The following is a 27163-nucleotide window of genomic DNA, read 5'->3' on the forward strand; positions in this document are numbered from 1 at the left end:
GTGACCTTGGGCAAGTCACTTTATCTTCCTGTGCCTCAGGCACCAAAAACATAGATTGTAAACTCCACGGGGCAGGGACTGTCTGCAAAATGTCTCTGTAAAGCGCTACGTAAAACTAGCAGCGCTATACAAGAACGTGTTGTTATTATTATGATTCTGAGCTTCAACCACTTGCAGAAATAAGTACACCTGTTTTTAATAGGTACAAGACATACAAAAAGAGCCATAGTATCTGCTATATATGTAAAGTTAAAGGGTATGTGCATCTCATTGATTTGGAGTCTGTCTCACAGACTTCAATGGAGCCACAGTAATAATAATATTTCTTATTAACAAAATCAGTGCTTGCCCTATTTTTACCATGTTTTGAGCCAGAACCCTCAGTTCTCAGTTATTTCAGCCATTGAAGGTTGCACGATAAGAGTTATTACATACTACGAAGTAAATATATTATTATTATTATTATTATACAATATAATATGTGTGGTTACATTATAGGGGGTGGGGCAGTTGTGAGGTTCAAGCCTCGTTCTGGTTTCTCCTTTAAAAGTCTGAGTTCCTGGGCAGCGCCAGAATGAGGCTTGGCCCGCACGCCTATACCTCCCATGTCCCTTCGTGGGGGTACCAAGATGGCGCCTACGACTCAGCCCGAGCCTGGCGAACGCAACGACAGGGTGTATGGGGTGGAAGAGACCCCCTTTCACTTCCGGGTCACCACGAAGGGTGAGTGAAGGTATTTGACATATCACTTCCGGAGCGCTGTGTTCCGTCCCGGCCCGTCCGCGCCCCCCGGAGGTAGGTGAAGCGACCCGGGAAAGAAGGAAGGGGGGAGGGTCAGGGCGCGGCCTGGTTCTTCACACCTCATCCTCCCGGGAGAGGGCGGAGACCGACCTGACTACAACCCGCCCCCTGCCAGCCACACCAAGGGGGGGAGGGTCATCATAAGCACCTCAGCAACTGCCTCTGGGAGTGGTAACTCCCCTGGGCTTGGGAGGGTGTTGGTATCACCAGCTGAAGGGACAGGAATGTAGGCATTTGCCAATGCCATAAATGTCCCAATACCAGTCATTGAAGTATTCATGTGTTCCTATGAGTGACAAAACAACTAGTCCTAGAAGGATGATTCCCTTCTGCCTTGATTGAACCCCTTTAATATATCAAGTCCAATATTTGAATATGGGTCAGTACAAGCAGTCCTCGGTTATCCGACGGAATCCGTTCTGGGAGTAGCGATAGTGAAACCGTTGTAAAGTGAGTCCCATGTTAATCAGTGGCGTGAGCGCTGGATAACGCATTCCGGCGTTGAAAAACGGCCCATAGGGTTGCGTTGTAAAGAGTTGGATATACCATTCGTTGTAAAGTGAAACGTTGGATAACGAGGACTACCTACATACACATAGGCATTTGCTGCTGAGGAATGATGGTCATAGCTTGGCTTCTCATTGGCTTTAGCTGAGTGTAGAAATTTGTAAGCTAAATAATAATTAGAGGCGTTTATCTCTTCTCAGAAACAGAATTGCAATTCTGTACTGGAAGTGGAGTTATGGGGTAGAGGATACTGCAGCCTCATTTACGGCGTCTAATATGAAAGGCGCCTTTAAGTTGATGGTCATCAAACAAATGCTGAGTCTTCTTCCTCTATACAATATAACCAACTTGGTAGAGAGAGAATGTAAAGTAGAAATCTAGACTTGCAGGCATGCTTCACAAAACCATAGTGCATTAACATTTTATTTATGATTTAGTTGTTGTGATAAGTGTTTTTGTTCGGCGACGGACCTTATTCAAGAACAAATTGACAGATATATTAAAGAAGATATATAACAGTTACATGGGAACCAAGGATAGTTTGATCAAAATGAAATCTTGGATGATTGCTTGTCAATTACAAATTTTCCTGAGGACAAAACGTACAGGAACTTCTTTAAAAATAAAGGTAGAAATCCATGGGAGGAAACAATGGAGCACAGCCAGGATCCAGTCAAAATCAGAATAACGTGGGAGCAACAATAAAAAAAAAAATCGGGTTAAAAAAAAGCAACAATCAAAAAATCGGGTTAAATTTTGTTTTTATTGAATTGGTAGACACATGGTATAGAGCAGGTGCAAAGACACCCCTCTAATGCGTTTCGCGCTGCAAACGTGACGCAGTAATGAGAATAAAGGTAACTCACATAGTTGATGCTGTAAGCGATTCCACTTTTCTTGTGTGCCTCACGTAGTGAAGTAGAAGTGAGGGTAGAAATCCATGGGAGGAAACAATGGAGCACAGCCAGGATCCAGTCAAAATCAAAATAACGTGGGAGCAACAATAAAAAAAAAAATCGGGTTAAAAAAAGATTTATTGAATTGGTAGACAGATGGTATAGAGCACGTGCAAAGACACCCCTCTAATGCGTTTCGCGCTGCAACAGCTCTTTATCAGAGAGTACTCTCTTTGACAAAGCGCTGTTGCAGTGCGAAACGCGTTAGAGGGGTGTCTTTGCACCTGCTCTATGCCATGTGTCTACCAATTCAATAAATCTTTTTTTAACCCAATTTTTTTTTTTATTGTTGCTCCCACGTTATTTTGATTTTGACTGGATCCTGGCTGTGCTCCATTGTTTCCTCCCATGGATTTCTACCCTCACTTCTACTTCACTACGTGAGGCACACAAGAAAAGTGGAATCGCTTACAGCATCAACTATGTGAGTTACCTTTATTCTCATTACTGCGTCACATTTGTAACCTTGCTGGGTAACTATGCTCTAGGGGGATTATCCAAGTGCTTGTGGTATAGACAGGGCTGTCATACGTTATAACCCTGGTCTTTTCACTCACCAAATTGGATTAATTATATTTACCACCCACAAATGAGCTGCATTGTGACTCTCACGGATGTGCTGTTTCTTGATTTTTCCCACACAGGAACTCGTTTATTTTCATTGTTATACTAACCTTCCTTTATTTTTGGATGCACTGTTTTTCTGGGGACTTTTGAGCCCTCATTATACAATTTCTTTAAAAATAAGTTAATACAGCAAGGCCCCGCTTCTCAGCGCCCCGCTTTTCGGCGATACGGCGGCACCGAGAAGGGGGCCGCCATGTCTGCGCATGCACAGAACGGGCCGGTCCGAGGTCACGCATGCGCAGAACGGGCCAGAGTTGCGCCTGCGCAGAATGGGGGGTTTGCCGATGTGGCACATTGCCGGTCTGCGCATGTGCACATACCGAAAATCGGCGGTTCCGCTTTCCGGTGATTTTCGCTTTGCGGCGGGCCCTTGGAACGGAACCCGCTGCATGCCCGAGGTCCTCCTGTATGTAATTTAGTTGTTACACATTCAACATTTTAATGCTATGTTAGAAAAATGCCTGTGGGCATGTCTTTCCAAAATAGCATGTCAACTAGATGTCCTGTGACAGCCCTTCATCAGGATTGGACCTCCGGTGAACTCTGAGGAAGGTCTGTCATATGAAAGTAGATTGATCACTTGGTCCATTTATTATACTTTCAGTGATGTACCTATGATCCTTTACTGTACATTTAGCTGCCTTCACAGTCTGTAGCACAGGTTTTTTGTGTGTTTTTTCTGTCACACCGGATTGTCAAAGAGATGCAGGCGTAGACATAGTACTGGGCAAAAATACACTATCGATTTTACTTTCATTATGTTAATGTTTTGGGCTCCTTGTATTTGATTCACTATCTGTATGGGAACCAGAATCAAACTTGTCATCTATAATTTAACTGTACTGTGTTTGCCAGATAATTCTGTTTAGTGACATGAGTGAACATGTACATGTTTATATCCCAAGGAATTCATTAGACTCGCTGTATGTATCAGTTTGATGCAATAACTGTGGTGAGATGTTCCTAAGAATACAAAGATGTTATGTTTGCAAATTAGATTTTTGTACACCCTTTTTGTTTAAATGTATGAACATCAGAGATATATACAGATTCCCTGCTCCGCTGTTATCTTTTCTTGATCAATAGTTGCTCATGAACATAACATGCTTGTACAATGGCTCAATACAGGATATGGGGGTAGTGGTATTGTCATCGTGGTGGGTGGTGAGATTTCCCATGTCATCCTCAGACCAGCACAATATCTACAAGTGATGTAAAGAAAAGTGAGAACCTCTACGCTTTCAATATTTATCAATACAGGATATAGTCATTATGCACACACAGGGCCATTCTGAAATGCTTCAAAATATCTGCTAAGTAAGACTGAGCGGAGGCGCGCTGAGGCTGTGGGAAAGCAGGTGCTTTCCCTGGCCTTAGTTCGCACGCCGTTGGGGGGCCAGTGACGTCACGGAGCTGGTTCGCCCTCATTGGGCGAATCGCTCACGTGACTGGCCCTGCGCTCCCGTGAGCGCTCAAACTAAAAAATGAATGTCGGCTACGCTTCCGCACGCTTGCGGAAGCGTGCGCGAGCCCTTGCTAAAGCCGCTCTCATTGCGGCTGCAGGGGCTCACTGACAAGCGTCAGCGCGCCTTAGCGCGGGTCAGTGGATAAGCGCTGACCATGGACTCAGCCTAAGAGCGTGATTATTTTGGGTTCACACCAGTTTGTCCTTTTTGCTTGTTATTACTAGTGAGCGCTGGCCACACTGTAGGTCAGTGGTTCCCAACTCCAGTTTTCAAGGACCTCAAACAGTCTAGGTTATAAAAATATTCTCACATATATCCTTACAACCTGGACTGTTAGGGGTCTTTGAGGACTGGAGTTAGGAACCTCTGCTATAGGTGACGCAACCCTAAAAGTTGTTGTGCCCCATGGTCTTCTTTTTTCAGTAAGGCCTTCATGAAAATCAACTCTAAGATTCGAGGAATCAACTTCAAAGATTCATGAAGTGCAGTCAGAGTTCTTGCTTACCTGCCATAGTGCCCTGCAGTATATGGAGATAGTAGTTGTAGTAATATCAGGATAATAGAGTCCAAAAGGGCACTCGAGTTGACTTGACTAAAGTAATTTTTTTGATACTGCATTAATAAAAATTACTTTGGTTAAGTGCACCGCAGTAGTTGTTTGAACTTTATTGTCCCAATATTACTGTAAGGCGCCTTACAGCTTGGCACCGCTTAGTAATTATGTTCTAATGCTGTAATTCCTCAGCTACTTACATTAGGTCCATAGTTTCTAATCTTTTTAAACTGAGCCCCTCGAAAGTCCTATGGTTTGCCTGTGGGACACTACTAAAGTCATATGTGTTCAGTGCATATAGGAAGAGGACCAAGATCTGGATATTACTCTTCTAAAACTATAAGGATTTCATTTTGTGGGGTTTCTGAATTTTGGTTATTGAAACAGTTAACCTGCTTTCATTATCTCTTCACCCTCCTGTCACTCTAAAGCCCTAGTTCCCCCATATCATGGGGTGACGCTTCAGAGCTTCAGCCAGTAGAAGCGGAATACAGATGATGAAACTTTGAAAGATTCCTCCCTAACAAGCAGTTGCAAAGAATACCGCTGAGGGTACATACATGTAGATACAAACCACAGAAAAGTAATTGCACGTAGATGGGAGTAACAGAGTGAGATACCTTTCTAAAAATAATGAAAGCTCACTTATCAACACAGACCTCGGGTAAAGTGTACATCGCGTTACTTGGCTTCATAGCTATTGAGTGATCCAATATCAAATAGGACTTATAGAGATAACGTACAGTTTTGTCATTAAATATCCCGTATTTATGCATCATGGACCTTAATGTGATCTGCGCATTGTTTTTCCTGTTTGGAAATTGTATGACTACGAGATTACACAGACCTGAATCAATGTATCTTTCATGTACTAGTTTCAACTACACATTTATATATGTTATGGTGTGCAAAAAAAGTGTCAAATCCTCCCCCGTACAGTAAATAAAAATACCACTTGAGAGCACATTCACACATCTCATATAGATATACAACCCTGCTTTTCACCATTATCTCTTAAGGCTGTTCTATACTGTGTGTGGCCGTGCGCGCATGCCTGTGCGAACGCGCGTGCACGTGCCACACACTTTTTGTGTGTGTGTGTGTGTGTGTGTGTGTGTGTGTGTGTGTGTGTGTGTGTGTGTGTTTTAAATAAGTTTCGAAATAAATACTTGAATAAATGTTTTAATAACATTGTACACACACACACACACTTCAGCGGCACAAATTCTTTTTCATCCTCTCCCCTGTCGGCCGGTTCCACTCTCCCTGCCGTGCGCGCGGCACCATTATAGAATGGCTGACTAACCTCAGCCAACTAAAACTGTCGCACGCAGTATAGAACCGGCATTCGCATACAGTGCAATGCTTGCACTGCAGCCAGGGATTCTGGGAAATCCGCACGCAGTATAGAACCGGCATTCGCATACAGTACAATGCTTGCACTGCAGCCAGGGATTCTGGGAAATGACATGCAAAGCCATTATAACCATCCGCACACTGATGAGACCCAAAAGGATGAACAGATGTCTCCTAAGTAGGTTTTCTGACTAGGCACTTCTTTAACCCACGACAAGGAGTAAAAGGTGACAGTGTTCTCACTTGCATGTCATTACCCAGAATCCCTGGCTGCAGTGGAAGCACTGTATGCCAAGACAGGGGAGCACAAACTTTTGCTGCTGCGCCCCCCTGTCTTGCCTGCCCCGGTGCTCGCGCCTCCCCCCTTACCTTGGAGCTGCGTCAAATGACGCTGCGGGATTATGTGACGTCACATGACCCCTGGCGTCATTTGACGCATGTGACGTCAAATAACCCCGCGGCGTCATTTTATGCCACGTTGCCATGGCGACGCATTACACAGCCGTCTGAATCACAGTAAGTTGAGAGATGCAGAGGCCTCACGCGATCCCCCTCCATTTGATTTAAATGCCATGAGGTAGAGCGCGGGCCTCTGCAACCACCGCACACCCCAGTTTGAGCACCCCTGTGCAGCTAAGAGATAATGATGAAAAGCAGGGTTGCAGACCTGTCTAAGGCCTCGGCCAGGGTTCCTGCAGCCGTGCGGAGGCGCGCTGAGGCTCAGGGAAAGCGGGTGCTTTCCCTGGCCTTAGACAGCGCGCCGTCCGGGGGCGTGTCGGCGGGCGGGCCAGTGACGTCACGGAGCTGGTTCGCCCTCATTGGGCGAACCGCTCACGTGACCGGCCCTGCGCTCTGGCGAGCGCTGAAATGTAAAATTCTGCTAAGACCTACGCTTCCGCAAGCGCGCGGAAGCGTAGGCGAGCCCCTACTAAAGCCGCTCTCATTGCGACTGTAGGGGCTCACAGGTAAGTACAAGCGTGCTGCGCTGACCATGCCCGAGGCCTTAGATGTGAATGTGCTGACAAGTTATATTTATTTGATGTAGCGGTTTAAAATGAGAAGTCTCAGGTATTATTAAAGGCAGTGTTTTTGTGCAGCAGCGGAATATGTATTCATATTACACTTTACCGAGCATAATTCAAGTACACACTAACTTTGCATATTATGTTGTTCACATTTAAATAGTCAATTTAATTCTTTCCTTTTGTCCCTCATTAATACAGCCCTGTTTAGACTCAGCCTTTAGGTTACTATTCTCACAGTAACCCAAAAACTAGTTCCATCCTAGCACACTGCGACGGACAAGATTATGTGACAAGACCACAAGAAATAAAACCACACTTAAACATTTTTTATTTATTTGAACATTCTCTTTACAACTTTTGTATTCTGTACTCTTAATCAGGTGGCAGCAAAACCATTCAACCCATGAGCTGACACTAACAAGTATGAGCAGATGTCTCGGGAGTGTTAAAGTACATAAGAGGAAGAAGTCCTTTTTATAGAGACCATAACACGTCTGTTTTAAAAACCGATAGCAACTTCAAATGTTCTTTTTGTTTATTTACAATTACACATTTGAATCTATATTTGGTATGTAAAAAGAATAACTGATTCAATATGCGGCGCCTTTCTCAGACCTAAACTTTGCTATCAACGGCAATGACCTACATTTATTTTAACGTTGGTATGAAGGCGTTTGATTACTGCTGCAATATTGTCCTCGTTGTATTTCCTTGATCTTTCACGGTTAGTTTCAGTAAAAATAAAGGAAACCGCTAAGGTCCTTTATTTCTGAATACGCCAAAGTGGCCGCTCCGGCGGCTGCTTGCGGACGTAAAAGTTCTATTGAAGTCCATGGGGATTTTTGGCATAGTCAGTGTACATAGAATTACCCCTAAGACTATTTCATTTTATGCATATTCCTTTATCACAGGGGCAACTAGTTGATGACCACCCTATGTCGCATTTAGAAAGGTATATTGGAGGTCTAATAAAGTGAAAACATATCAAAATCAAATATTAAGTCCTATACAAAATAGCACAACAATAAATAGCGTAATATATATAATATATTGTGGTTTTGTTTGTACCTAACTGATGAAAAATGCTGAACAGAATCAGTGGTGCAGTGAGCTATATTTAATTATAAAAATGCTGTATAGGTGAAGTCTTCATTTAGCCCGTGAGGGTTTTGTGTCCCCAAAGAGTAAATCCACTTGGCTTCAGATTTCAAGAGTATATTGTCTAGATCACCTCGTCTGATCCCTAGACAGAAATGATCAATACCTTGAAAACTGATGTAGGATGTATCACCTCTGTGCCTGGTTGATATGTCTGGATTCTGGAGTATCTAGATTATTTCTGATTGTACCAATGTGTTCGAGAATACGTCTCCTGAGCTGCCTCGTGGTCTTCCCCACGTATTTCATCCCACATCTACATGTCGCCAAGAACACCACATGTATTGTTTTGCCATTTATAAACTTTATTTGAATGTTCTTGCTTTCAGCATTTTTATGAAGACCTGAGTTGAGTTCAGAACCCTCCACTTTGTGCCCTAAAAAAATGTATTCTGCACATCCATTCAACATCAACACTATCGATCTTTATGTAGAATAGAGTATCTATACACCGAAGGTAATTTTGAGCAAATACTCACCTTAACATCAAGAATGCTGAGGGAAGACATCCTATAACCAATACAGACATCAGTTAGCATATCACTTTATTAATGTTTCTGTATAAGCATATGTTTTCCATTAGAAAGGACTCCAATTAAAAGAAAACTTGCCCTCCAAGAGTTCAAAAAAACAAAAGGCGACATACTGTTTTTACAGGAAACGCATTTCAATACTACGACCCCCCCAAACACTTTCCAGAGGGTTTACCCACAGGCGTACTATGCGTCATGCCCCACAAAAAAAAGAGGGGTAGCAGTCTTATTTAAGCATACGGTCAAATTCTTGTTAAAACAAGAGAATGCTGACCCAGAAGGGAGATACATTATTCTCCAAGGTACACTGTCGGGAGTGGATGTCACTCTTGTTAACATTTATGCCCCAAACGAAGGCCAACCCAAATTCTTAAGAGATCTATGTGACCTTATCAACCCCCAAACTCGAACTACATTGTTATTAGCAGGAGATTTAAATATGATAGCAATGCCGGAACTAGATAGAACAAATCCCTCAGGGACTCCACATCCCCGTGTCACGGAAAAGAATGCCAGAGAATTTAGACAGATAATGAAGGAGTTCTCCCTGACAGACATTTGGAGGGCCCAGCACCAGGGGCAGAGGGACTACTCCTATTTCTCTCCCCCACACCAAACCTACTCAAGGATTGATTATTTTCTGGGTACTAAAGACATCTTCCAGGCAACCTCCCAGTCAGACATAGGATCAATATCTTGGTCGGATCACGCCCCGGTCTCGCTGACACTCTCCCTCCCCTTCTATAGAACTAACCAATATAATTGGAAACTGAATGATTCTCTGTTAAACCAAGTAGATGTAGAAATAGAGATTAAACAAAAACTCAGAGAATACTTCACGCTGAATAAGGGCTCTGTAGAGTCACCAGCAATGTTATGGGAAGCCCATAAGGCGACAATCAGAGGGAATATCATCTCCATAGCATCACATAAGAAAAAAATAAAGCAAAAACTCTATAATGAGCTAGTGGAGAAAGTCCAACTTTTGGAGCAGAAACATAAAACTAATCCCTCGAAAAATCTATTCAAATTGCTAGATAAAACTAGATCTGAACTTAAGCAGACCCAAATGGATGAAGTGGAGAGGGCGTTACGGTGGACCAAACAAAAATATTATGATAAAGGTAATAAAGCCGACCGATTACTCGCTTCCAAATTGCGCGGTATGAGAGCTAAATCCCAAATAACAGCTATTTTGACAAAATCAGGTACGAAGACACATTGTGAGACGCAAATAGCGAACGAATTTTCGGACTATTATAACAAACTATATAACCTAAATTTTCCCAAAAATAAATCATCAGATGCAGAGGCTATCTATACATACTTGGAGGCGTGTAAACTTCCGACACTTTCGGAAAGTAACCTCTCAGACCTAAATAAAGAAATCTCTCTAGAAGAATTGATAGATGCAATTGCCCAATTAAAACCCAACAAAACGCCAGGCCCAGATGGATTCTCCAATCAATACTACAAAAAATTTAAGGCGGTCCTGGCCCCGTATCTACTCGATATGTTTAATGCGTTTCTGGAAGGAACAGTCATCCCACCATCTATGTCTAAAGCTAATTTAGCAATCATACCAAAGGAGGGGAGAGACCCACTACAGTGTGGTAACTATCGTCCCATAGCCCTCCTTAATTCGGATCTAAAACTGTTCAGCAAAATTCTGGCAAATAGATTGACCCCCATACTCCCAAGCCTGATACATATAGATCAAGTCGGGTTTATTTCCGGCAGACAGGCCTCAGACAATACTAGAAAAATTATAGATATAATCGACCATGTACATCTCTCATCCACAAAGGCCATCCTGTTGAGCTTGGATGCGGAAAAAGCATTCGACAGGATTAGGTGGGATTTCCTAGACCAAACCCTACTTAAATATGGATTTCAGGGCCCATATCTAGAAGGTGTAAGAGCCCTATACAGATCTCCCACGGCTATAGTGAAACTCCCAGGAGGAGACTCAAACCCTATAAACATAAAGAATGGTACTCGACAGGGATGTCCCTTGTCTCCGCTTCTGTTTGCTCTCTCTATTGAACCCTTGGCAGCAACAATTAGAGACGAAAAAAACATAAATGGAATTGTAATAGGAGAGACAAACTACAAAATATCCCTATTTGCCGACGACATTATCCTAACTATAGCCAACCCCTTGATTTCACTCCCGAATTTACATTCACAACTAGATAAATTTAGCAAAATATCGGGATATAAAATCAACATGGATAAGTCGGAAGCATTGAACCTAACCCTATCGGATTCTGAAATCAAATTATTACACGCAAATTTTAAATATAAGTGGAACTCCACAAAGATCAAATACTTAGGAATCCAAATAACAAGGGAGTATAATACACTATACAAACATAACTATCCACCATTATTTGAGAGGCTAAAAAATGACCTCCAGAGCTGGAACGAATACCAGATATCTTGGTTAGGAAGAATAGCCACAATCAAAATGAATATCCTACCAAGACTCCTGTATTATTTCCAGACTCTTCCTATAGATATTCCAATGCCGGAGCTTAAAAACATACAAAACAGAATTTTCCAATTTATCTGGCAAAATAAAAGACCCAGGGTAGCTAGATCTATTATGCTAGCACCAAAAGATTGCGGAGGCTTGGCAGTCCCGGATATCATTAAATACTATTTGGCGGCCCAACTCAAACAAGCAATAATTTGGAACAATGATCCAGCCACCAGTTGCTGGGTGGGACTTGAGTCTACTTATACAAGACCTCTCTCTCTCCCGGCTGCTATGTGGACCGAGAGGGGAGGAGAGACCTTCTTGGAAACATTAAAACTGGGAGCAATGAAATGTACATGGCGGATATGGTCTAGAAATAAAAATAAATATGGTCTGACAGCCAGTCCAACACTACTAACCCCTATATTCTATAACCCTGAATTCTCCCCAGGCTGGCTTCCACAGAGACTCAATAAATTTAAGACGTTAAAGTTGATGGTAGCTGACGACTTTGTAGATAACGGTATAATTCTACCACTCCAAGCGCTGGAGAAGAAACACAAAATCATAAATATACCAGTGTTTGGTTACCTCCAAATTAAGCATTACCTGCAATCAGTCTCCAAAGATTCGGCATTCAAAGATTTAACAAATTTTGAAAGACTGTGTAGGAAAGGATATTACTGTAAAGGACTGATTTCGGAGATATATCTGGGTCTGGCGCGATCAGCGGGTTGTTCCCAACATAGCTATATGATCAAATGGGCAGAAGATTTGAATACAGAGATCGATAGAGAAGACTGGGAGGACATTTGGGAGGTAGCTGCAAAAACGTCAATCTGTACCACTATCAAAGAGAATATTTATAAAATTCTATTTCATTGGTACCTAACCCCGAGTAGGCTGGCTAAGATCTTCCCCGGGTTCCCGGATTTGTGCTGGAGGGGATGCGGGCAAAAAGGAGATATGGTTCATATTTGGTGGAGTTGCCCAAAAATTCAGATATTCTGGGTCATGATACAAAGATTGATCAGAGAGTACTTGGGGGTGGAGGTTGAGGTGGAACCGCTGACCATGGTGCTGGCCAAACCAATAGATGAATTAGGAACGGCAGAAAGTAAGATGATCACTCATGTACTGACAGCTGCCCGCTGTGCTATTGCGGCTGACTGGAAAAAGGTGAATGCGCCTTCTAGGCAGACTGTCTTACGGAGACTAAGGGAAATAAAGATGATGGAGCTCCTCACAGCACAGTTGAACCAGAAAACTGACAAATTTCACAAAATTTGGGAAATATGGCCAGGAAACTAGGGAAATATATATAAATATATATCATTTATATAAATAAATACAGAAATACCAGACAAATGGGCTCGTCCTACCCCCCCCCCCCCCCTTCCACCCCTCCCACCCTTCTTTTTCTTCTTTTCTACGTTCTTCTCTATCCTTTGTTAAGCTCATGAGAGACGCGTGTTATATCAATTATTTTATTTCAGATGACGAACTGTTAATGCTCTTTGTTGTATGGACAATATATTTGTTATGTCTCTCTAAAACAATAAAAATAAATTGAAAAAAAAAAAAAAAAAAGAAAGGACTCCAATACACCAGTCATACTTGGACTGTAAGCAAAATAGTAATTATGGTTGATTCAACAACCTGTAAAATACAACTTGTGAATATCTAAATATACTTTCATTCACTATCATTTCTTATCGTGCTGCATTTGCATATGAAGGAAAAAAGGTATCAAGATATGACACTTCCAGTGTAATTACAAAAACAAAAGAGATAAAATATACAATTTGTGATTCATTTGATTCATATACAATATATCAAAAGCATAAATATTACCATTTTCTTCAACAGATCTTATATGTTAATAATACAACTTGACAGTGTATTAATAACTGCATTGGAAGTCCATGTTTCTGTATCTATATCTCAAAATCGAGAATCATTGTGAGATGTATAGATAATAATTAAACTTAGTGCATTTATCACATGTATAAAGAAAGATCTCTCATATTCTACAGTATATGTGGTCCGTCTTTTTAGGGCAAAACATCGTGACAGAATCTCCTGTGGCCGTATTTGTGCCATTTAATTTAATGCGTTTTTAATAATCTTTGTTTTAATTGGCAACCGTCGCATTCTCCAGGTTTCACTTACTTTATCAATCATTCTGAGACAGGACGGTTCATGGATTGGTTGCTACAGCAACTCTGATGCTACAAAAGGATAGGAGTTTGCCTGGTAACGCCCACCCCCAAAGAAGTTCCCACGGGAACGAAACGCGCCGGGTTAAGATGGCGCAGAAACAGTGATAAGAAAGAAAAAGATCCCCTTGGAATCATGCACTCCTAAGTGAATCAAATCACATTAACTGGAAAGAGGTGGTGTTAGCCACCTCCACTGATATAGAGAGAACTTTATTTACAAAAATGAACCATAAGGACTATAATAATTAAAATCAAAAAGTTCATAATGCTCCCTCTGTTAACTGGTAAGTATATCGTCTTAACCAAGTTTATAAACTCTCAACTTGGATCCTGCAGATACTGTAAATCAGCCCCTATATATACACAGTGGATAGCTATATGTCCAAAATTAAATGTGCTAATAGTGTAGTGATTGAACTAAGAACAAGTGTAGGGATATATACTAGAGCAGTGATTTCCAACCTTTTTTGTTTGGAGGAACCCTTGAAGTATTTAGAAAAATCTCGGGGAACCCCTATCTGGCTGACACATAATAGGTTCGACAGGGGTCAGTCACAACATTTCACACCTCACGAGCCACCTCTATTTCCCACAATCTACCCATGTATTTCTCTCCCATCCGTCTCACTAACTCTCTCCCCCTCCCCGCCTTGCATGTATTTATCTCATGCGTCTCACTCTTACTCCCTCTTTTCCTCACTCCTCCCGCCCCCTCCCTTCTCTCACTCGCCCCTACCTTCCATCAAAATACATACCAAAAACCCCCACCACCAGGGGGGGGGTGGGGGGGGGCTGTGGTCTGTAGGAGGAACCCCTGAGACTGCTTCAAGGAGCCCCAGGGTTCCACGGAACCCTGGTTGGGAATCACTGCACTAGAGTGATCGTGATTACTCAATGTGAATCAATAATTAAGTGAATATAATATAGCTATCCTTGTGTATGCTAGTAGTTTATGAGCTTATGATGTTTCAGCTCAGAGATCTAGTAAAAAGAATGATACTTTTATTAATTGCTTTTCAATATTTTTTTTTTTTTATATATATAGAACAATCACAGCCTGCACAGCATTTAGTAAATTGGTTCTTCAATATCTATATAATGAAATAGTTATATTTTTGGTTATAAAGAAACTGGAAAGTTTACACATACACATGCAGTTCTCATTAGCGTAAAATGCTGGCATGGATTATGACACTATACTTCCAGTCCTCCAAAAATATTTCAGTATTTACAGAATTCAGATCCTCTTTGGTGGCTGTGTTACTCACTCCACACACTCAAGTACAAGCGCTAGAGTTAGCATAGACACATGATTATTAGATAGGGGGCTTAGCGCTGAAGGAGTGGCTCTGTGAGTAAAGGCACTGACTAATAACACTATGTGTGACCTTGGGCAAGTCACTTTATTATTTATTTGTTTATCAAATGTTTTACCAGGAAGTAATGCATTGAGCTACCTCTCGTTTTCAAGTATGTCCTGGGCACAGAGTTATGATGACAAATACATGGTTACATTAAATGAACAGGGTTATACATAATATTTAAAGACATTTCATGAACAGTTACAGATAATATATATTATAGGCGCTTGAAACAGTTACAGATCAGATTCAAATGTGAGACAGCTTTAGTTTTGAAAGAATTTAGACTGGTGGCGGCTGTGAGAGTCTCGTGCAGATTGTTCCAGGTGTGAGGTGCACGGTAAAGCTGCGGCCCCACTAGCGCTGACCACGCTTATGCTTGCAAGCGGTGACGTCACCAGCTCTCCAAGCATGAGCGCCGGGTGTCCTTGCTATTTCGGAAGCACGCGGGGGGGAACGTTGCGAGCTGGTTGAGCGCGCTCGAAAGTAAATATTATTTTTTGTTTATTTTTTGTTTACCCAAGCATGGCTGAGCGTGCGTGCCCGCCCACGGGGACTTATATAGATATATGCAAGTAAATGTGGCAAGCGCCGCACGCTCAGCGCCAGCGGGGACGCAGCCTAAGAGAAGACTCTTTTGGAGTCAGATCTCAGGTGATAAGTGCTGCATGTGGTAGGGGTGAGGAGCTTGTTCAGATACGGGGGTAGCTTGCCCAAGAAGTATTTGAAGGCAAGACAGGAAAGATAAACTTTGCGCCTAGACTCAAGTGATGGCCACTTTATTGCCCTCTGCCTCAGGCACCAAAACATTAGGAGTGTCCTGTGGAGTAGCCCTATTTCTTTCTGCCATTCATTTCTAAGGGGCACACCCAAAGGTGACCTGTTCTCTACATTGAGCCATATAGACCTAGAGAGAGCCATATCTCTTACCGTTTGTGACCGGAGACCACCCACCTCTTAATGCAGCAGGTGGCTTATACAAATACAGAGAACATTCTAGCATTTGGGAAATTAGACCTATTCTTTTAATGTAATTCATAAATAGTTGGAATTTCTAAACAAAGAATAAAGTAATCATGTAATTACTTGAGCTTCCAGTCCGCTAGATATACAATAGTAATCCAATAATGGTTGCAATAGAGACACATACCACAGGTTCACAACAGTTGCTAGTTCTTAAAAAATATTAGCTTATGATTTTTGGAGAGACTGGTTTTGACTACGTAGGTCCATATTGATTATGCTGTGAAGTCTCTTCATAGCAGAGAAGCTCTGGAGCCGTGAGCTTCACTGTCATAGAGAAGCTGCTTCACGTATAAACATCATAGCGTGGACAAACGTGCCTTGGTTTGTGGCTCCAGTGTATATGGCAATAATATAGTGTATAATGTATAGTCTATCATGTGTACACTTTGTAAAGATGCACCCATCATGTATTACAATTCATCTGTGATGGTAAACCTGGATGTTAGAATTTAGGAAAGACACGAGGCAGGAATGCAATAAGGTACTTACTGCTGGAGTCGGTCATATAAAGCCTGATTTATTTAGAGAAGAAGCAACTCTTCAAGGGAGTGATGGGAGGGAGACGGTTCAAGTAATTCATCTAATCTTGAGCATGGAGGTGAAGTAATGATGTCTTACTTTTCCTGCTTGCAGGCTTGTGTGCCTGAGAGAGGGGCAACCATGGAGAAAGGAGGCAACATCCAGCTGGAGATCCCGGAGTACAGCAACTCTGTCCTGAGCCACCTGAACCAGCTGAGGATGCAGGGCCGCCTGTGTGACATTGTGGTCAATGTGCAGGGCCAGTCATTCCGGGCCCACAAAGTGGTGCTGGCTGCCAGCTCACCCTACTTCCGCGACCACATGTCGCTGAACGAGATGAGTGCTGTCTCGTTGTCTGTTATCAAAAATCCCGGTGTGTTCGAGCAGCTGCTTTCTTTTTGCTACACGGGGCGGATCTGTCTGCAGCTAGCAGACATTATCAGCTACCTGACGGCCGCCAGCTTCTTGCAAATGCAACATATCATTGACAAGTGCACACAAATCCTGGAGGGCATCCACTTGAAGATCAGCTCACCAGAATCCGAGGAAGAACTAAGCCAGAGCCAGCCAAAGCACACAGAGAGGGTCCATGATTCCCACCACGTCAGCCAGAGCCGTTCCTTAAGTCCGCGGCACAGCACCCCACGGAGCTCAGGGAGCCGGAGGGGCCAGGTGAGCACGGTCCTGGACATCCGGGAGCTGAGCCCGGCCGACGAATCAACCAGCCCTCAGATGGGGGAGCAGGGGTCGGATGTGGAGAGCAGAGAGCCCATCCTGCGTATCAACCGAGCAGGGCAGTGGTATGTGGAGACGGGCTCAGCAGACCAGGGGGAGAGGAGTGACGACGAGGTCAGGGTGATGGGTGGTCTGCGCATCAAGACGGAGAACCTGGACGAGTGGATGGGGCCAGAGAACCAGCCATCCGGTGAGGACGGGAGCAGTGCTGAGGAAGTGACCGCCATGGTGATCGATACAACGGGGCATGGGGCTGCCGGGCAGGAGAGCTACAGCTTAGGATCATCTGGAACTAAAGCGTCCAGACCAACAAGCAGTGAAATAGACAGGTGAGTCATAACTTAATCCTGAAAGACAGCCCTCTCTAAACCAGATGAAGGGACCAGATTAGCAAAACCAGACCTAGCATAACCATATCATACTTGCTGCCAGCTCCATTCCAAAGGCAACAATGCATGTCTTCTAACTAAAGTCCAAAATCAGCTTGAAAAAGAGAAACCTGTACCCCCTGCATAGAATTTTTTTTTTTTTATAAGGATACTCTTGTTTTTTCATATACATGTTTAAGCTTGTGACTGTCCTGGATCTTAATTGCGTTGAGGCATTCAGGTCCTATCAATAAGTGTACTGAAAGGCAGATATTTTATTATATAGGAGTTAACCTAGACTTCGATGTTGCTGTAATTTGCTCCCTTTGTTGATTGATATGCCCTGCATTGCCTTCCCATTATCCATGCCTACTATTTTTGTACCATGAATAATCTCTTAAGGTTCTTCGTGGACTTTAAAAAGTTGAAACCATGTTAAATATACCTATCTCAGTAACGGTTTGTGCAACGTTTCACTTCCTTCCTACACAAGGTTTAGCCCGTCTGGCAGCGTGGTCACCATGACCGAGCGGCACCGAGCAAAGAGCGAGTCTCCAAGGAGAATGGAGGAGCCAAAGCAGCACAATTCCCAGGTCAGTTCAGAGAGAAGCAGAGAAACCCTCTCAAAGGAGATGGACATAATCTCTTCCTTCCTTACTTTGCCAAATGACCTTATAACGCCTGTGGGAGCTATTATAAAATGCCAGCCTACATACCAACCTATTACCAATCTATACACCCTACACTTGCTTCCATTCATCCCAGGAGGGTGGGCCTTCCGATTGATAAACCAGGAGGCAGTGGCTAGAACTGGCCTTAATTCCAATATGAGAAGTATAGAGTTGTTTGCCGTCCTTACACTAGTGCCTGTTTCAGGCGTAAAATGATTGTTATTGTGCAATAGTGATCACTCCAATATGAAAATTGGAAAAATCATCCGTGAAATAATTCGATGGATGCAAAAGAAGATTAGCGCTTCTGAGGTCATGGTCTTGAGTAAGGTCAGCTGGGCTGAAACATGGGTAATAAATGACCGCATTTGAATCGTATCAGGATTGCTACTCTTTTTTTTTTTTTTTGCATCTACTATTATAGGGTTGGCCAACTCCTGTCCTCAAAGGTCACCAACAGGTCAGGTTTTCAGGATATCCCTGCTTCAGCACAGGTGGCTGTCAGTGACTGAGCCACCTGTGCTGAAGCAGGAATATCCTGAAAACCTGACCTGTTGGTGGCCCTGGAGGACTAGAGTTGACCACCCCTGGACTATTCGATAATTTTCTTACAGTTCCAGCTCCCGCAAGTATTGCCTTTAACTATGATTACGAGTGCTCGTATATCACCCCTCAGGACAATTAACCATCAAAAGTCCGTAATATCTATAAAAGGCATGTTGAAGCTGTCTAGCAATTGTAAGATATTAGTTTTGGGGAGCATGGAGAAAATGCAGAGAGATCTGATGCATAAAACATAAGTTAGCCATATGGGAGATCAGGATCGGTCGGATACTTTGCTGAACCTTGGGACCATGAACAGTCTTTTGGAGTCAGATCTCACATAAGTGCTGCGTGTGGTAGGGGTGAGGAGCTTGTTCAGATAGATGAGTAGCTTGCCCAGAAAGTATTTGAAGGCAAGACAGGAAAGATGAATTTGCGCCTAGACTCGAGTGATGACCAATCTAGTTCTTTGAGCATTTCGCAGTTGTGTGTGCTGTAGTTGCATTGGAGAACAAAATGGCATATTGAATTGTAGAGGGTATCAAGTTTGCTAAGGTGGGTTTGGGGTGCTGAGCCGTATACTATGTCCCCATAGTCGATAATTGACATTAGCATCTGCTGTGCGATACGCTTTCTGACCAGCAGACTTCTATGGAGTGGTGCCCAAAATTGTACTCCATATTCAAGGTGTTGTCTTACTAATGCTTTATAAAGGGGCATAATTATGATTTGATATACAACTATGAGCTAAAAGTGGTTAGCAGGGCTGCTGCACTGGATAGGGTTATAAAAAGGATCCAGTATACAAAATAAACATAATACCAGCTGAGAAGGGGGCTGTTCATTTGAACTCCAGTTTTCAGTGATATCAGAAACCGCTTTAGTTAAACCCCCATCTGTAGTGTCACTGGAAACTGGAGGTTGAAAAAGAACTCTATGGTGGTTTCCCATCATCCCTTAAGTGCATTCAATGTTTGTGTAGTGCTGCTCATGATCTAGTTTTGTATAAGGCCAAAGTATCTAGAATCGGTCAAGAGTTACAGGCAAATGCAATATACAGAACTCTTGAGGCATAGGAAAGGCAATTGTTTTTAAACCAGAGGTTGGTGTCTTCGTACCTCAATTCCTGCTACCTTTCGTGGCACTTAAGAATTGGAATACCAGTTGGTAATGTAAGTATGAGGTGCTCTCACTGTAGATATTACATTGGGCATGTTTAATTGTGACTCATGTTTACATTAAGTTCACCTCGATCTCAGATTTTGGGTTCTCTGTCCAAATGGTTTCAACCACCACAAGTCCTCAGCACCACTTGGCATGAAATCCTGTAATGTTTTGTGGTTTGGAATGTGTTGTCTGCTTTCTTTCTCTGAGTCTTGTCTGTTTCCTACGCAGGGAGACGAGGGAGGCGTTATCGGAGTGAGTGGTTATGTGGAATATCTCCGTGAGCAAGAGGTGTCAGAGCGGTGGTTCCGCTATAACCCGCGGCTGACCTGCATCTACTGCGCTAAGTCTTTTAACCAGAAGGGGAGTCTGGATAGGCACATGCGGCTGCATATGGGCATTACGCCCTTTGTGTGCCGGATGTGCGGAAAGAAGTACACCCGTAAAGATCAACTGGAGTATCATATCCGCAAGCACACAGGCAACAAGCCCTTCCACTGCCATGTATGCGGGAAAAGCTTCCCTTTCCAGGCCATCCTCAACCAGCACTTTCGGAAGAACCACCCTGGCTGCGTTCCCCTTGAGGGGCCTCACAGCATCTCCCCTGAGACCACCACAGTTGTCACCTCTCGGGGTCCAACTGGGGAAGAGTCTCCCCCTCATGAGGAAGCAGCAGCAGCAGCGGCCTCCTCAGCGACAGTGGGAGTGGCTTATGGAGGGGAGACCGCTCATGGCTCAGTGTCCACCACTGGACCAGACTAAAAGCACCAGAGACTATATTTTAAAGGAGGCCATAGAGAGACTAAGTACCTCCTCTTTACCTCAGCGGCCCCTCACCATTAATCTTTCTCTGCTGTTTCTCTAAGTTTCAATGGGTCTGTCACAGATAAGGCCTCGTGAGGGGTGGTCTGGGAGTGTTTGTACTAATCTTGAGGAGCAGCAGTGTGTTTGGAAAGATTGAGAACTTTATTGCCAAAATCAGAGGAGATTGTTTTAGCTTCCTCTACGCTCCCTTTCTACCCAGACATTAAAGGACAGCAGCTACAGTGTATGTCAAAGAAAGAAAGAAAGAGAAAACTGTAGGGGGAAAAGAAGATACAGGTTTTCCTGTGAAAAACCCTTGAATACTTTTCACCTACAGTTTGTGACTAACGGACAACTGGTTGCGCTGGTCACATGTTGAGACTGAGAGTTTTGCATAATATTAAACAGTGAAGCATCTCTTCCCCCTATGTTACAGGAGGAGAAGCAGCACTTTGTTTTCCTTTTCTTTTTTTTTTTTCTTTTGGTCAAGGCTTTCTTCCTAAACTTGCTGGGCAGGGAGTGTATTTCTTTTCTGACCTGTGTAGAAGTGCGATGGTGCAGAGGAGATCTTTCAGATGTTCGTAAGGTGCTTGGAGCTACTCCTGTAGCAAGCTCAGGGATCCTTCCCTACACGTAAGCAGGGAGTGAAATGATTCTACTTAGTGGGGAATTTATTGCAATTTCTGAAAGTTACGAGCGTAGAATACGATGCAAATTATCTTGGAACTAAATTTTATGTATTTGTAGAAGGAGCCAAGTGACTCCTTGCTGCAGATTTTGGTGGCATCTAAACTTCTTTATTCATGGTGACAGCTACTATTGTTCGTGAATGAGTCCTCATGATGAAGGATAATCTTCCACTATGAATTAAGATGCACTTGAGAAATCCTTGTTTATGAGGGAGGATGGATTTCGGAGATTTTGTGCCCATGGGTAACAATGAAGTTAAGATATTCCCCACTATTGATTATAACCGAGAGGTGCTCCGAGATTAACTCCGCTTTGAATCTAACACTTAAGAGGGAGCTCAGAGATTTTCCACTCGTGGTGATGATGGAGCTCAGAGATTTTCCACTCGTGGTGATGATGGAGCTCAGAGATTTTCCACTCGTGGTGATGATGGAGCTCAGAGATTTTCCACTCGTGGTGATGATGGAGCTCAGAGATTCCCCTCTTCCGGTGAGGGTGGAGCTCTGAGATTCCCCTCTTCCGGTGAAGGGGGAGCTCTGAGATTCCCCTCTTCCGGCGAGGGTGGAGCTCTGAGATTTTCTCTCTTCCGGTGAGGGTGGAGATCTGAGATTTCTCTCTTCCGGAGAGGGTGGAGCTCTGAGATTCCCCTCTTCCGGTGAGGGTGGAGCTCTGAGATTTTCTCTCTTCCGGTGGGGGTGGAGATCTGAGATTTCTCTCTTCCGGTGAGGGTGGAGATCTGAGATTCCCCTCTTCCGGTGAGGGTGGAGATCTGAGATTCCCCTCTTCCGGTGAGGATGGAGATCTGAGATTCCCCTTTTCCGGTGAGGGTGGAGCTCTGAGATTCCCCTCTTCCGGTGAAGGTGGAGCTCTGAGATTCCCCTCTTCCGGTGAGGGTGGAGCTCTGAGATTCCCCTCTTCCGGTGAAGGTGGAGCTCTGAGATTCCCCTCTTCCGGTGAGGGTGGAGCTCTGAGATTCCCCTCTTCCGGTGAGGAGATTTCCCTGGATGACACAAGATGGAGCTCAGAAACATCTGTGTCTAAATGGAGCTCTTTGAGTTAGAATGTAGCTCAAAAGCTTCTGCTAATTTTGTCATGGCACCTTCACTTCTCTTTTTACCTTTTTATTATTACCTTTCACGAACACGTCAGATGTGCTTCAAACTATTGCAACAAATTGTGAACAGTCTTCAACAAAATTGAGTTTCAATATGCATTTTGTTTCCATGTACACCTAAACTTCTTATTCGCTATGGACACTTGCAGAGTATTGAGCTGCAGGTCTCTCAAGCATGTAAGGAGTTAACAGCAGTATTTCATACAATATTTAATTTTGTTTTTTTAACTTTTTTTTGTTACCGGGGATGAGCAGCTTGTCATAGGTAACCAAGCTTCCGATTTTTTTTTTATTTTTTTTATGTTAACCCTGGTTTAATGTGGCAAAACATTTCCTCTGTTTGATTCCTTCAACTCTGAGAGGGGGACATCCATTCTGAGAACAGGTTGGTTCATTTCTCTGGTTTGTGGTTTGCAAGCTGTTGCGGAGCAATAAGGCCCCCAGCATCTGAATGAACAATCTGATGTACATTTGTAGATTGTATGGAATGGAATAATCCAGTAGAGACCCTAGTCACAGTACAACTCAGGGTTTTAACGCATTGTGACATATTACCACGTACCTCCGGGGCCTAGATTTTGGTATTGTGCAATGGGACAGGTATTACAGGAGTATTGGGAGCTGGGTATTTCTTCCCTCGCAGCTGCATGCACCTTTTCTTTAAGAACCTTCCTAATTATGTAGACCCAGATACTGTCCGTCCTCTTCGAAACCCCTTTTGCTGTTGGAATAGTCAGCAACATCCTTGCAGAGTTGTCTGTTTCAGGGCCCTGGAAAGTGTTTTAATGCTCTAAGCGTTTTTAGAAAGAATAACGGATGGGCAGTCATAACCGTTCCCTGTAATGGAACCAATGGTGATATTTCCATTGGTGGAAGGCAATGCTTTTGTCATGAAAATTGAGACTATGTTATTTACGGGCTTATCCAGAGCGTGTGTGGTTTTTTTAAAACAATGTTTTAACAACAATATTCTTAAAAGATGTGGGGGAAAAACTTTTTTAACGGTTTCTAAAGTAGCACTTTAAATTCAAGCTGGCCTTAATTCTTAAGGCAATAAAGCACCTCAGAAGTAAAATTACAGTTATATATGGTGCTTAAACAGCCTGCAGTAATGTAACATTCTCACTGCAATAATACACAAGTCTTCTTGGAGTAACTAACTGCTGTAATAGTCCTATAACATTTCAATATATTATAAAAACATAGTATTAATTGTCCAATGTTTGAGCTGCATGAAGAAAGCAGCTACTCATCCCCTCAGATTATTGTAGGCAAGTGTAATGCGTTTGGCTCAGAGAAGCCACTTGATCAAACCAAGCTAGGTCTTCAGTTCAGCTCTCGAAGGCAACCAATAGACCAGGTTTTCTAAGCATAGGCATATTAGCCCATATTTACTAAGCAGTCTTCTTCCATAAGATACCTTGCAGCCCATTGACCTGGTTAAGTATGTGTGGTGATTAAATAAATGTTGAAAGCTTGGCCTGCTGGTAGCTCTCAAGTACCTTCAGAACCCCTGCTTTAGATCAAGCTAGGCATTGATCAAAGTCTCATTCCAGTATTCCACTGAGGCAAAAAGATGAACACATCGCTTTACTCCTACTAGTATAAGATAACCAGATAGCTCTACATTGTATGGAAAAGACTCGGCAATCCGAGTCTAATCTCCCATTCCTAAGGAAAGTGTGATGGCGTCATTGAACTAATGAGAATGAGCTGCAAAACTGTTATTGCCTGAACAGATCAATCGTTGGAAACATACACAAGTGAATGAGTTCCCAGCCCACCAAATTCACGGAGTAGTGTACCAAAACTTGCGCCTTCGTGTATTTTGAGGTCTAGAACACACTGTACGTACGATGTTTGTTCTTGCACGCTTCTGGAATCATTGCCTTATTCTGTTCCGTGTTGGTGACATTGTCTTGCTCATCATGACAAATACAGATGAGTGTGCACATTGTTATATACCAAGATCTATAGAGCGTTGCAGGTAGTGTAAATATTTTAGTATGAGGAAGAATGGCAACAAGACTCAGTAAATGAGTCACCCCCTAGGGCAGCAAAAAAAATAATATTTTAACTCCTAATTCCAGAATAAGTTTAATGATCATCTTTTAACGTGGCAACATTTGCTTAAGGAAGCCAATTAAAATGTTACATTTTTACTTTTTTTTTCTTCTTTTTTTTTTTACCAAAATGTTTTTATGTCAGCTATCCAGGATTGCACCTCAGCCTCACTTCTGCAAGAGTGGATTGTAGCTTGTTTGTTTGTGTGTGCGTGTGCGTAGATGTTTTATAGGCCAGAGTGAGGAATAGGGCAAGGTCAATGTTGCTTATTGTCGGTGGACTCTGTAGGAAAACGGGGATGTCTTACAGCTCTCTTTCATTTTATCAGAACATGTAGCACTTCAAATATGTGAATTTAGCCACTGACACTTCAATAAACCAGTTACATTTCATTTATTAAAGCAGGAAACTCCACTCCTTCTGCCAGAATACACTGGATCCAGTTCCTGTCTTACCTTTTAGCTTTCTCTTGGGTTTTACCAGAGCTATGGGCATGCGTTTTAAAAACACTGAGACTTTTCGTGTGTCTTGACTTTGAAAAAGTAGGATCAGAAACACACAGAAGCAACCCATTGTAAAGTAATTAAGGATGATCCATGATGGTCTACAAGAACTCGGTTTCCTAAGTACTTGTTTGTGACTTCTGGTTGATTGTTGGTGCAAAAACATATCTTGGTTTATATTGCCATTGCATGCTCAGGAAAAGTATGAGAGATAAGCAGTATTTATGCAGGATGTGGTACATTTTTCCCAGAAGTCTAATTCAATCAATTGGGTTCATATGCTTGTTCTATTGGAAAAATATGTTATATTAATTCATGATTACATTGCTTTTGAGTTATGAGCACATTTTATGAGAACCATAAATGAATTGTATCAGTCATTTTAAATACTGTTATCTTTAACACTTTTATTTTATTTTTAAATCATGAACACCTCCTATACAACTGTGAAATGGATACTTGTTCTATTACAAATATGTATGTTCCTTAGAAGTTCTGTTCATATACAATGTTAAACGTACCTTCCCCCTGAAATCCTGAGCAACACCATGGGGGTAATTCTATATAGTCCGAAGTTGCCGTTTCGCCCAAAAATACCTATTGACTTAAATAGGGGGTTTTGTCCGAGAACGGCCACTTCGGACCACGTAGAATAAGGCCCTTATGTCTGTAGCCTAGGTAAAGAAACAACATTTAGGAACCATGCATTATTCAGAAAGTCCAGAAGTTATCACAGAAACAGTGACTTTGTACGTTATTTTTTCTGCATAATAAACCAGTCTAAAAGGAAAAAATATATCTGTATATTAGTAGGGTTAAATATTGGTGGGAAATTATGTTTTGGTTCTTATGACTGGGCTTTGAGTGTTTGTTTAAACCAGCGTGCACCGGTAACCATTTTCATAGAAGACTGCTAGCAATGTTTTACTGCAACACTTCACTACCAGGGAGGCTTGCAATGCATTGCGGTGAAGGGTGATGATGTCTGAGGGCTATTGTTCATGACCTTTTTGTGTCTTGTATGTCGCCTGACAAACTACTTTGCCCGGGAAAGTCTAACAATTGACACAGCACCTAAAATGTACAATGACCTACCTTCTTGTTCAGTTAGGGTATCAGGATGGCTGGCGGCAAACAGATACGTAGAAAAACAAAACTGTGAATTTCATACCCTCCGGTTGCAAACGTCAGTGAGGGGGACAGTAAGACATTTAAATGTCTTCATTAAAGCAGCAATCCCCCCCAAATGCAGTTTCCTTTTTTTACCGCGCTAGTACTAGTGACTCAACAGCAGATATGGGCACATTTTTGGGATGGATTTGGACCCACAGCGCATCGGCTGGTTTATTTTGGTTTGCGGATTTCAGTGGATCAATCTGAATGGCGATTATTGTATTTTGCGGATTTTTTTTTATCATTATTACCAATACCCTCCAGATTCCGCAATCCATGGACTGATTGGATTCTACAAATCTGTGGATTCAGCAATCCGTGGAGAGATTGGATTCAGCAATCTGTTGGTGGATTGTTAAGAAGCCACCAAAGGATTTCTAAATCCGCAGGTTGGATTCTACAAATCCATCCACACGACCTGTATCCAATGGCGGATTTTGAGGAATCCGCACGGTTTGAAACCCGCCTAAATCCAGTTGCAGGTTTGACACAACTAAATGGATTTTGGGGGTAACATCAGCAAAAATCCGGGTAACGGATTTGGGCGGATTCGCCCTTCTCTACTCAACTGTGTTGCTCCCAGCTCCAGGGACCACGGAGCAGTCCTTACAAAAAATGTAAAGTCCATTTTAAGATCACCAGTACAAAGATGCGATAGCCTCCTTTCTATTGGCTGAACCCTGCAGCCATTTTGTATCTACGTCCAAAACCCCGTTGCAGCTTGAGAACCGCAGGCAAGAGT

At 42.8% G+C, this 27163-nt stretch overlaps 1 protein-coding gene across 3 annotated transcripts; it reads left to right on the forward strand.

Annotated features, from left to right (window-relative positions):
* Positions 1-588: 588 nt before the first annotated feature.
* On the forward strand, positions 589-26042 carry ZBTB37 (zinc finger and BTB domain containing 37). 3 transcript variants are annotated; one of them, XM_075616659.1, is made up of 4 exons: positions 589-723; positions 16707-17656; positions 18189-18288; positions 20305-26042. In XM_075616659.1, exons 1-4 carry the CDS (start codon positions 679-681, stop codon positions 20833-20835), a joined length of 1626 nt encoding a protein of 541 aa, XP_075472774.1. In that variant the 5' UTR covers positions 589-678; the 3' UTR covers positions 20836-26042. The 3 variants fall into 3 exon arrangements, with proteins under 3 accessions (XP_075472774.1, XP_075472776.1, XP_075472775.1); XM_075616661.1 differs by having other exon boundaries at positions 615-733; XM_075616660.1 differs by having other exon boundaries at positions 716-795.
* Positions 26043-27163: the final 1121 nt, after the last annotated feature.

This window comes from Ascaphus truei, chromosome 10, assembly GCF_040206685.1.
Source record: "Ascaphus truei isolate aAscTru1 chromosome 10, aAscTru1.hap1, whole genome shotgun sequence".
NCBI classification, from domain to species: domain Eukaryota; kingdom Metazoa; phylum Chordata; class Amphibia; order Anura; family Ascaphidae; genus Ascaphus; species Ascaphus truei.

What these genes read in the sequence shown, in the direction of transcription:
- ZBTB37 (XM_075616659.1), top strand. Translation starts at nt 679, where the DNA reads ATGGGGTGGAAGAGACCCCCTTTCACTTCCGGGTCACCACGAAGG. An exon ending in ACAAGCAGTGAAATAGACAG is followed by an intron (nt 17,657 to 18,188) that starts GTGAGTCATAAC and finishes TTCCTACACAAG; the next exon opens with GTTTAGCCCGTCTGGCAGCG. An exon ending in CAAAGCAGCACAATTCCCAG is followed by an intron (nt 18,289 to 20,304) that starts GTCAGTTCAGAG and finishes TTTCCTACGCAG; the next exon opens with GGAGACGAGGGAGGCGTTAT.